Source organism: Acomys minous, assembly GCF_964271855.1.
Source record: "Acomys minous genome assembly, chromosome: 10".
NCBI lineage: Eukaryota > Metazoa > Chordata > Mammalia > Rodentia > Muridae > Acomys > Acomys minous.
The window spans coordinates 109316923-109329403 of record NC_140491.1 but is presented as its reverse complement, the minus strand read 5'-3'; the positions used below and the strand labels follow the sequence as shown (position 1 = coordinate 109329403).

General features: G+C 34.7%; 1 protein-coding gene across 6 annotated transcripts in view; it reads left to right on the top strand.

Annotated features, from left to right (window-relative positions):
- The window catches only part of LNPK (lunapark, ER junction formation factor), a 57458-nt gene that overhangs the window by 42893 nt on the left and 2084 nt on the right, over window positions 1-12481 (top strand). For 5 of the 6 annotated variants that reach the window (XM_084797992.1, XM_084797990.1, XM_084797988.1 and 2 more), the window contains exons 10-12: window positions 3411-3516; window positions 4946-5016; window positions 5713-5883. In XM_084797992.1, coding sequence (XP_084654118.1) covers window positions 3411-3516; window positions 4946-5016; window positions 5713-5883 — 348 coding nt within the window. Of the gene's footprint in view, window positions 1-3410; window positions 3517-4945; window positions 5017-5712; window positions 5884-7310; window positions 7394-12481 lie in introns of all 6 variants that reach the window. The other variant, XM_084797991.1, reaches the window with a different exon arrangement.

Genomic DNA, 12481 nt, shown 5'->3' with positions numbered 1-12481 from the left:
TAAGTTGATGTAAATGCGTTGAAAATCTGATTTGGAAATTGGGAATGTAGCTGAGTGGTAGAATGTTTGTCTAAGTGCTGTGTTAGCTACACCTACATTAAAAAAAAATTTTTTTTTAATTCAGCTAATTTTTAATTTCTGTTTTGATTTTGCTTTGTATCCTTAGTTACTTAGATATATAGGACTTAGTCTTTTAATTTTTTGTGAATTTTAAGATTTTTTTTCTGTTGCTGATTCTAATTCTTTTGTAGTCAGAAAATGTACTGTTTGGATCTTATTAAAAATATTGAGACCTGTTTTATGACTCATTATGTCATGTCTTTGTAACTTATTGCTGTTTGAAAAAAATATAGATTTCCTGTTGGGCAGAGCAGGTATAAAAGTTTATTAGGTAAAGCTAGGAGTAGTGAGTGTTCAAGTCTTCTCTTTTTTTCAAATTTTATGCAGATTTATTTTTAATCAATTATTGATAACCTTCAACTATACTTCTATATTTGCCTATCTTGTCTTAAATTTTTGTTAGTTTTTGTTTTATGTATGTGAAGCTCTGTTATGGTATACTTAAATATGTGGTATGTTGCTCTTTAAGGAAAAAACATCACTTTTATTCATTTATGTGTGTGCGTGTGCATGTGTATGGAGGTCAGAGGACAACTTGTGGGATTTGGTCCTCCCTAAAATGTGGGTTCCAGAGCTTGAATTCAGATCATCAGGCTTGGTGATAAAAGCACCTTTATCCATGGTACCGTCTTGTTGGTGCTTTGTTCTTGATAAGTTGATGCCTTTGTCATTGTGAATTTTATAGTCATCCAGTGTTTCTAATGCTTAGTGTTAGCAATTTATATATTTTCTGTCATCTTATGTAAACTTATTTTTTTTCCTGTTTTTATTTTTAAAAAACTATACAGAGCATATATTGAAGAGTTGCCTTTTTTTGCAGTATGACAGCCTATTTCATTGTGGGGGTGTTTGGACCACATACATTTGAAGCAAATGAATACATTTGTCCTATGTGTGTGCTACTGTTTCCCTCGTTTTCTGAGTCTCTTTGAACTGAAATTTTTTATGACTATATTTAAGCTTTTTTTCATTGCCATATTATTTGTAACCTTTTTTAAGCATGTGGTTTTAGTGCTTGTGTTGAGGTTTAGTAAATATCTCTAGTCACAGTTGTTTAAGTGATGTGATACTGTCTAATACAGTTTTAAAGATCTGACAAAAATACACTTACATTTTCTCTCTCTTGGCCTTTGTGTTATTTATTTAATATTTATTTTAATTCTTTTAAAAAAGTTTATTGGACTTTCAGATATTGAGGATATTTTTTATTTCTCACTTTCTCCAGTTAATCTGCTTTTCATTTCCTTTTTGCTCTTATTCTTATTTTACTAATACACATATGTATCTCACAAAGATTTTTTCCTTTAATCAGTTATTAAATTTCACTATGTAGCCTTGGCGGGCTTGAAATTTGCTATGTAGGTCAGAGTTCCACATGCTTCTAACACCCAAGTGCTGGTATCAGAGGTGTTCGCCTCCACGCTTCAGTGTTCCATGTTTGTGGACTTAGCTCTCTTGGAGGACGAAAGAGAGCATCAGATATTAAGCTCCAGATGTAAACTGGAGCTACAGATGGTTGTGAGCTCAGTGTGAGAGCTGGCAAACAAATCCAGCGCCTCTGCAGGGGCTGCCAGTGCTAACACTGGGCCACTGCTGCAGCCGGATCCTTTACTTTTAAAATCTGTTGCCACTTTCTTTGACTTCAAGGACTTTTAAAAATTATTCTTGTAATGTAGTTTAACCAGTGATAAAGTCTTTGTTTTGAACATCTAGAAAAAGACCTCATTTTGCATAGTCTTCATTTTTAAAAAGATATTTATGCTGGATACAGATTCATCCTGACAGTTTTTATTTTCAGAATGTTAAAGATCAGTTTTATTTTAGCTTGCACCTGATGAAAAAATTGTTGTTATTCTTATTTCCTTTTCTCTATATTGTACCCCCTTTGGCTTACTTTTAAGCAGTTTGATTAGTGTGTGTGTGTGCGCATGCGCACACACACATAAAATTGTACGTCTTGTGTTTGAGAGTAAGATTCCTTGATCTGTGCTTTTAAACCTTTCAAACTTTGAAGAAATTATGTATTTCTTAAATCATGTATATATTTTTCTTTAGAGAACTGTTCATTTGACTATTTGAAATTGTTCTATAACTTACTGATCACCCCCCCTCCACACACACACACACTTAATTTTTGGTCTGTTTTATTTTTATGGTTTCTGTTGCTATGTCTTCAATCAGATGGTCTGTTTATCCCATCTGTGTATTTTTTAATTCTATACATCTGTGAAGTTTAGTCTTGGTATCCCCATGTCTTTACTTAGTATACCTTGTATTTCCCCTAGATTCTCAAACATGTGGAAGATAGATGTAAAGATTTTAGTATTTTTACCTGCCAGTTCAAATCTTATCTGAAATAGTCTTTATTTTTTCTTATTATACATTGTGCTTTTGTTTATTTTTTTTACATGGCTAGTATTTTTCGAATGCCAAACATTGCAAATTTTACCTTCCTTGGTGTGTTTATCCCACTCCTTTTTTGAGATTTTTCTACTCTAGCTCTTGGAAACAGACATCCATTCTGGGTGTGTGTGAACACTGTTTGCTTTAATCTTGTGAAGAAGATTTTTCTATTCTCAGATAGTTTCCTCAGATGCATGAGCTGGTCAGTCGTCTGCTGAGTGCCTTGATGGCCTCTGTAGACGTTTAAGTGGCCCCCCCTTTATGCCACCCCTCTTTCTGGCACTGTCACGTGAGCTTGAGCTGCCCTAGCTTCCCCAGGGCTCCAGTGCTGTCTTCTTAACTCTGGGGGACAGCTGCAGCTCCTCTGCGTGCAGCCTCCTACCCCTGCCTGGAAATTGTCTGTAAGCCAAAAGGCTAGGGCAGTTGCAGGATTTGTCTTGGTTTTTGTTTCTAAGGGATATTTAACTTATATTGCTTGATTCACATGTTATTAATTCTTAATACACTTCATATATTTCTCACAGTCTTTTGAGAGAGTAAACCTGATCAGTTACTTGGAGTCCAAAGTGGAAGTATTCAGATTATTACCATAGGCTTTTAGGAGTAGGGCATGTTAAAAATTAGTTTGTACAGAACTCAACATAGTTTCATATCCTAATGAATTATGTTGGTGGTTCTGATGTAGTACATATGCAGTAGATTTTTATAGTATGGTAGTTTTAACAGACATTTAATGCTGTACAGAGATTTATAAGAGTATTTTGTCACTTTGTTAAAATCTCTTAAATGTTCTAACATACTCAGATCGCTTTGGAAGTTGAATTTAATCTTGTATCGCTTCAGTTACACAGAAAAACAAATTCCATATGTTTTTATTTATTTCCTAGGCCTTCATCCTCCGGGTCCACCCTTAGCAAGACCCATTCTTCCTCGAGAACGAGGTGCTCTGGATAGAATTGTTGAATATTTAGTTGGTGATGGTCCACAGAACAGGTAATGTTTGCTAGGCGAGTAGATAAAGAAACATGGAAAAACATTGGCAAGTGTATGTGTAATATGTGATGTTTGGCTTGTATTTGTATTTTTAGTTCTGCTATCATATTAGAGAAATTGCATTATTTTGTTCAAAATATCCATCACTTGTGGTAGTGATGAAAATCCTTTCAGTAGATGGAAACAGTGTATTATTTCGCTCTTATTGTTTTTTTCAAATATTTCTCAGATTATTGTATTACTTGGTTCTTCCGTGACTCTAGGAAGGTGGTTATGAGTGTGCAGAGCATTTCTCAGTGTGTAGGCTTTCAGAAAAGCTCACGGCATAGTAGAGAGCGTGTTTGACAGATTTATTAGTTGGTATCAGTTTCATGAACCATAGTTTAATGTAAATATAAGTTGTATATTATTCAAAATAGAATGATTTGATTGAGCTAAGAATCTGTTGAGTTCTGATTAGAGATCAGAAAATGAGAATGATATTTAAGTGTGACTGATAAGTGAGAAAGACACAGGAGCCATATCATAGAAAAATTTACTATTGGCTTTAATTATATAGAATTGAATGTATTTATTTTCTGCACAATTTCCCAGGATTTGTTTTTTAAAAGTTATTTTTTATAACATTTGTTGTGAATTTCTAAGAAGTTTCCATCATTTCCAGTCTTATCACAAATGTGGAAGCCATCATCCTCAGGAATACAATACATCATTGAGAAACTTAAGTGCTGTGTGTGTGTGTGTGTGTGTGTGTGTGTGTGTGTGTGTGTGTGTGAATGCGGGTATACACAGAAGTCAGGCATGAGTCCACTGGAGCTGGAGTTACAGATGGTTGTGAGTTGCCTGATGTGGGTGCTGAGAATCAAACTCAGTCCTCTGTGAAAACAGCATATACTACGATCTTAACTGCGGAGGCATTCTTAGCCTCCTGCGGCCCGCTACTAAACTTGTTTCTGTTAATTTAGGATATATTTAATTGTTCCTTTTAAAAAATATCATGTATAAGCTATATATAGATGCCTATGTGTACATACTCACATACATATATACACATACATGTGTATGTGTATACACATGTACATACATCCATATGTACACACACGTACCTTTAAATGTTTTATGGCCTTTGTTTATTTTAGTTTTAAGTATTTATTTATTTATTAGCTTCTGGGGAAAGAACTCAGGATCTTCCACATGCTAAGCAATCACCCTATTACTGATTCTCCTGATTCTTAAATTATATTTCAAACTAGTTGAAATTTTGTTTTTTGTTAACTTTAGCTTTTGCTCAAGGGGTGTTGTTAATGATTTGGCAACATTTTGTTATAGCATAGTCACCTGTGTTTAGTATAAGTCACAGTGGCTGGATGACCTCTCCCATGGGCTTTGTCTGTATTTGTAACCAGTTGTTATTTTTCTTTGTGTGTAGGTACGCCCTCATATGTCAGCAGTGCTTTTCCCACAATGGCATGGCCTTGAAGGAAGAATTTGAATATATTGGTATGGAGTTTTGTGTAATTAGATTTAAACGTTTTACTCCTAAATATATCATTCTTGTCCACTCTCATGTGATGTCATTTTATTTTAGGTACTGCCTGTACATGTTGACTGGTACATTGTTTTCTTATTTAATACTAAAAACAAGACAGAAAAGATAGCTTGAAGTTCTTCCTCATAATGCACAGCCTGTAGGCCAGCTATTCTCAGATGTTCTGCTACTCAGACCCACCTACAGGGAGTCTGATTTCACTATTGGGGCTGGGATCTAAGCACTCATTTTTGTATTTTCACTTGCAGCCATTATTAAATGCTCACATGATAAATTATGCTTTAGATATTTAACATACATCTTTTTGGACAAGAGTCTGGGTTTTTAAATATATAATTATTATGTTGGCTTTAAATGCAAGCTCAGTCAAGTATTAATATTTATAGTTTTATTATTTATGTAGTTTTGTTATTAAGCTGCTATTTAACTTGTTACACCTTTTCTACTTTAAAATTAATATTTACATTATCAGAATAATTATGCAGTATGCTTTAAATTTATTGTTGATTAGAACATTTATTTTATAGTAAGGCAATAAATTCAGAAATTATAAATTTGTTTCTTGAGCCTGGCTGTTTATAAAAGTAATCTTGTGAGTTGATTAGTTTTTGAAACCTGGTTGGTCGATTTTTATCTCTTTTATGCAGCTTTTCGATGTGCCTACTGTTTTTTCTTGAATCCTGCAAGAAAAACGAGACCTCAAGCTCCACGACTTCCAGAGTTTAGTTTTGAGAAGAGGCAGGCAGTGGACGGCTCAAATTTAGCTGGTCCCATATTATCAGAAAGTGTACCCGCCTTAGAGAACCAGCTCAGTGAAGGTATGACCATGTTAACTGAAGTGTTTGTCTTGGTAGTGTGTGTAGCCTAATAATTAAAGCACAATATTTATTAAAGATGACAATGAATTAATTAGATAATTCAGCATGTGTATGTCAGCTGTTGCTGTGATGGCTTCTTCTGTGATTTGTTATGATGTGGGTCAAATGCAGGTCATGTGATCATCAGCATTTGGCACCAGTTGGTTAAACAAACTTGCTTATGGAGTAAGCTCTTCTAAAGTCTGAGAGACTTGACTAATGATGTGTTCCTGGAATCATTTTTATGTATCTAAATGAAATACTCAAATTATGAAACAACTGTTCTAAGGACAAAGTATTTGGAATATGTGTGTCTACCACTCAGTGGAATGGCTAGAAAGCAGAGAACTTAGGAGCTGGAAAGTCATCTTTGCATGGTTTGGACAACTGGGTTAGGTAGTAGGACTGTGCTTCATCTGGACGGTTTATTAGAGGTCCATGAGCTTAGCATGGCCTGTGATGGAGGAGTCACTTTTTTTTGTATGGGAAATAAGATTTATCACAACTTGTTTTTAGAATTCATTTTATAACTCTATCTTAGGAATTCTTAAGGAAGTTTCATGAAAAAGGACAAGGTAAAGTAGAAAAGTGCCAACTATTTCTTGTTATTAGTATTCACTCATTTTCTTTTGTTACTCAGTTCTAATTATGAAGATGGCTAAAATTATGGAGCAGACCATAATATTTTGGTACTATACCTCATCTACAGAAACATACTGGAAGTTCACAAATTTAGTAGCAATTATCATTTACATATGATTGATTTGTTTTTCATAAGAGCATTAAAATCGCTTTAGCTGGATTATGTGAAGCAGTAAATATTTTACGTAGCACAAGGTTAGTATGAGAGTCATTTTTTTTTTAACTTGGAGGGATGAACCTGAAGTGTGCGTGGCACTGGGCGTGGCTTTTGGCTTACTAACCCATGTCGAAGTGAGCGTGAATACAGACAGCTGTGACTGAGCCCGTGTACTCCCAAAGCTGAGCGAATGCATCCTCGGCTCCCAGTCTGCAGCATCAACTCCGACATTGTCAACTTTTTTTTTTTTTTTTTTTTGCTTAAAGTCATGCTCTGAGCTGCATGCTGACACATGCAAACCATCTGCCTTGGCATTGCAACCTCTTGGAACTGAGAATAAAGGATTTTATACTGAAGATGCCTAGAGGAAAAATTGAAGTCCGTTCCATGAGTAACCTTGCTTAAGAAAGCTAAAGTGAATGCTTGAAAACCAATAGTATTTTTCGTTTGACTTTTTTAAAGAGGAAAAAACAAGACAACAAAATATAAATCTTGATAATGGGTCCTATTTTTTATTTCTTCTACTAAGGTCAAGATGGGTAGTTAGCAAACAACATACAGCTATACCTTTCCTTCTCATCTAATCTAGGAGGAACAATACCTCAGATGTCTCATTTTCTATCTGAACTCTCCGGAATGAAGTCTAACTGGCACAAAGTGAACCCCAGTAAGGTAATGTTAATAGGTGAAGACCAAAGCTGAGGCAGGGTCTGACGGCTCCAGCGTACCAAAAGCCAGAGCAATAAGGCCGCTTTCACAGCGGCGCCTTTTTCATACCTCTCTTTGGATTCATCAGAGTGGCCGGCCATGTTTTTTTTTTGGTTTTTTTTTTTTTTTCCCCTTTTTGATTCTTGAGAAGATGGGACGTTTTCACCAAGACTCCTATTGTTATACTACGGCACAGTTGTCAGTCCAAACCTGGATCCTATAGTAAACGATGCTGAGTATTTCTGATTAGCAAAGGGAGCTGTAATTTATTTTTAACATTGGTGGTATACTACTTAGTTAAATAGAGCTATTTTATGACGGTGTGATTTCAGTCATCCACTCTGCTAATAGCCAATGTAGCTGGGAAATTAAAGTTCTGAATTCCAAATTCATCAATATTGTAGAAAATTGAATGACTAACTCGACAGACATTTTGTTTTCATTTTGTATTTTGAAAGGATATTCAACTTTCTTCTTGATAGCAGAAATGCACAGATTATGTTGGCTTTACAAGTACTCTGAAAACGTGACTTTCCTGTGTTTTTTCTCAACATACATCAGCAAACGTTTATATAGATGATACAGAACTAAGAGTGTCTCCTTCCAGTCTGCACCTCCTGCCTTTGCAGTTATGTTCTGTCTGAGTTCTGAGAGTAGAAGTCACAATTAGGGCAAGGTTTTTAAATTTTCTGAGTCATTTTTTAGAACAGCATTATGGAATCTTGTCAAGTTTCACCATAGCCTTAGAAGAAATTACTGTTAATCCTTGAGTTTTTAAAAAAATTCTAGAATTGTACATCTAGATATTTTGATAACAGATACTGACAAAAACACAAGAAATTAGGGATATTAATTGCTATATTTCTAAAACTGTGCTAGGTGTGGCATACCAAGAAGGACTTGCTTTTAGATTCCTTATTTCCTTTTATGCATAAATGATAATGTATAAATACATAAAAAATAAACATGGCTAACTGACATTATGTGCTTGATTACATTTTCCCTCTTCCCAAAACTGGGGCCAGCAAGATGACTCAGTGAGTAAAAGCACTTGCCGTGAAAGTGTTTGGTGACCCAAGTTTGATCCCTTGAGTCCACATAGAGGTGGAGAGAGAGACCCTGCTCCACAGTGTGGTCCCTGGCATTCACAGGCATGTCATGGCACATGAGCCACCCCAACACTAATAATTATGAATAATAACTAATAAAAATGCTTTCCAAAAGACTTTATAGCAGGCATTCTCTTCACAGATGTTGCAACGAGGTCTACATTCTTGTTTTTTTTTTTTTTCTACCATGTTTGAAAAATATTTTCTTTCCATTTGCTCAGTTGTGTTAGCCTAGGGCTCATGTAATTTCTTTAGTTGAAAATGGCTTGCATCCTCTCGATAATATGAAAATTCATGGCATTTACCTAATACTGGAAAAATTCTTAAGCAAACTTTATATAATATAAAACTTGTCTGGTAATCTGGTATCTATTTTTCTCATATTGAATGAATAAGAATTCTCTTTTTTGTATTTTTCTTATGATGCTCTAGGAAATTATACCATTTGATAATGAAAATTTTGTTGGTTTCTATGTATATATCAGACTCCTCACCAAAAGCTTCAACCTTTTTTTTAATGTTGAACTTTCTGAATAGTATATTGTTGTATTTTGCTTTAGGTATAGATATAATTTGATCTTCTGATTCCTTTCTCTAAACACTTGTATGTAATGATTTAGTTTTAGGCCATTGCCTTGTAATGAAAATTTTTTCTTTCAATTTATTCTTGTATTGTACAATACATCCCCCTGCAGCCCTCCCAGGTCTCCCCACCTCCCTGCTCCTGGCCATACACATTGCTCTTCCTTCTCTGTTCCCTTTAGAAAAGAGCAGGTCTCCCAGGGATATTGAGCGAACTCGTCTTAACAAGATGTAGTAAGACTAGGCATATACCCTCATGTCAAGGCTGGACAAGGCAAACTGGTAGTAGAAAAACAAAACAAAACAAAACAAAAAAACCACCAAAAAACCACGAGCAGGCAAAAAAGTCAGAGACACCCCCACTCTTATTGTTGGAGTCCAACAAAAACTTGAAGCTAACCAACCGCAGCATGGATGCAGAGGGCCTTGCGCAGACCTGTGCCAGCTCCCTGGTTGTCACTTGGGTGTCTGTGGGCCCCTGGGAGCCCTACTTAGTTGACTCTGTGGGCTGTATTCTCCTGGTGTCCGCAACTCCTCTGGCTCCTACAATCCTCCCTCCCCCTCTTCACAGGGTTTCCCCCAACCCTGCCTAGTGTCTCTGGGGGTCTCGGTGTCTGTTCCCATCAGATGCTGGGAAACCTCTCTCATAATGATTGGGCTGGGCACTGGTCCTATGAGTATAGCAGAATATCATTAGGAATCATTTCGTTGACTTTTAATGAAACTCTTGATTTGTTTAATTGAATTGTTAACCAATGATAAATAACTAGGTAGTATTATGTTTTGAATTTTATTATTTAAAAAACTGGTCATAATAGATATTCATTGAGTCATTTTTATGAATTGGGATGGAATTCATGCTTTTGTTCCTTAAATACATTGACTCTAAGGAAGGCAAATCTTGTGAAAAAATGCCTTCTTTACAACCTGTGGATTTAAATACTAAAATTGTCAATTTTAATATAATGATGTGGAGGAATATGTATAGGTACATGTATAGTGAGTACTAATGTGCTAAGAAAGCCAAGTTTTTATTTCTTCACAGGACAAAAAAAAAAAAAATCAAATTGTTTGTTAGATTATTTAATTTTATTTCTTAAAAGCTAGGATTAAAACTAAAGCTAAGGTAAGAATCTTACATGTTTTTGCATGTGTGTGTTTATAGGTGAAACAATAATATTTATTATAATTACATTCAGTTTTGAGTTTGTCTAGCTAAGCTGAGACTTAGCCTTGAACAGTCAGTTACCAATTGTTATTATTAAAAACACTGCTTTCTTAATAATATTGGAGTAGAGGGGGTGGATAGGAATAGGGAACAAAACAGACTGATGTGTCATTTTTGTTTTATTACATTGTGGTATGCTGTTTGTTGTTTACTTGTTTTGTATTATAGGTGCCAAACCTGATTTTAATTATTTTTCTTGCATATGTAATTAGGTCATTCAAGTCACTTTGAGACTTAGTCTTTTGGTATCTTGTAGTCAAATACTAACATCTTTTAAACTGTATTTTATATTTCTAAACTATTTTAAATTGTAGCTTCACTAAAAAACAAACAAGCAAACTAAACAAAACAACAACAACAACAAAAGTCCCTAACTTTTGTTTTTATTAGAATAGGCAAATGATGCTCCCATAGAAATAAGTAATTTGGGAATTGTACATGGTTTTATTATGATGCTTTTATGTTTAGGTGTGATGTTGTTACTTATCTATTAATACTGTGCACCCAGTCATTTAGATCTTGTCTGTATGGTTTCCTGTAAACTGGGATTGGCCTCTCAACATCAAGTCCTATGATTTGTGTCATAGGCATGTCACATGCCAGGTTATTATTAAATATTTTTTAGTGTTGTTCCCATCAAGATTGTTTTTCTACAGATCAACCCAAGGGAAGATATGTACTTATAAATAGGCCCTTCACTTATTTTCAAGTCCTATTTATCATTTCACCAAGTTTTTAGTTTCCCATATGTTTTCTGAGATATAATTTTGACTAGAAATTGTGTCATGTTTTCTAATTATTGAGACACATGCTATTTCTTTGAATTCATGTATTATAGATGTTTGAAATTTCCAGGGGGTATAGTTATATTTTTTATGTTAGTTTTTTTTATACAAACCTAGAATTTTAAAATTGGATTTGCCTGGTCAATTTTTTGAAGTTAATAATATCACAGAAGTTTAATATAATAAACTCTGAACCTTGCCCCCCTTTGCTGCTGTGTCATTCTGTTAGATTTTTGCCAGTGGTGTATGCATATGTTCTCTTAGACATGGTGTTTGTGAGTGCTGTCCAATGCTATTAGCTTTGTGTTTTGGTTTTCATTGTATATGACTTAATATGTTACTTTCAGAAGGCTTACTAAACAAATTGCAAAGTTCTTGTCAAATAAATATTGCTTTATGGCCAGAACAGTTGTAGAAAACCATGACTTAAAATCGTGAGGCTTTAATTCCACATGGTTGGTAATTCCTACGTTTTCTGTAGCAGAAATGGTTTGTATCTGTTCTTGAGTTTCACTTGCCCTTTCTGCTTTTCGTGTCTGTCCTGCTCACTTAACAAACCGAGTGACTTACTGCGTTTCTTCCCTGGGTTTCTGTTAAGATCTCAAGTGGTGCCATAATGCCATTGAAGTTCTGTATTATGACAGACCAGGATTCCTATAGTCATGTGTCACAATTATGACGTATGACCATTCCTCACTACTTCTTGTGGTCAGCCATTTGCATTGTCATACAGTAAGATATCATCATGTGGATGCCCCAGACTGTGGGATCTGGGCCTTTTATTCTGTGAAAGAAGAAAGCAATGGTAACTGGTCCTGTAACTGGGAGTCTAGGATGTCTGTTTCAGGAGATACTTTAAAAGTGTTTTCCAAATTCTGACAAAAGGTGTGTTTGTGTTTATTAAACTAATATGCTAAAAATCATGGATTTCTAGAACTTCTATACTAATGATGCATATTATTCATACTTTTCTTGTAAAACTATTTACTTTGTACAATTTTGGCTATATGTTACAAGGTTTTTAACTAGGGCCTTTTCTTAAGCAGGCTGTCCTTCCCCAGGTTTTGTTTGTATTAGTAACACAATTTGTCATAAAGAACATTATGAGTGTAGAAAATTTTGCCTTTTGCTTATTAGCTCATGTGGTTTATTATTTTCTGCTAGCAAGAATATTATATTCATTATGAAAAATAAATATTTTAAAGCTAGATTTTTTTACTTAAATTTTGACTTAAAATTAGGTGACTTAAGCTTCTCTGCTTTTATCACTTTTTTTCCCATCTCATTCTTTAAAATTTAAAGAATTAAAGTTTAATTAGTAAGCTTGTTATTATTAAATCATTATTTA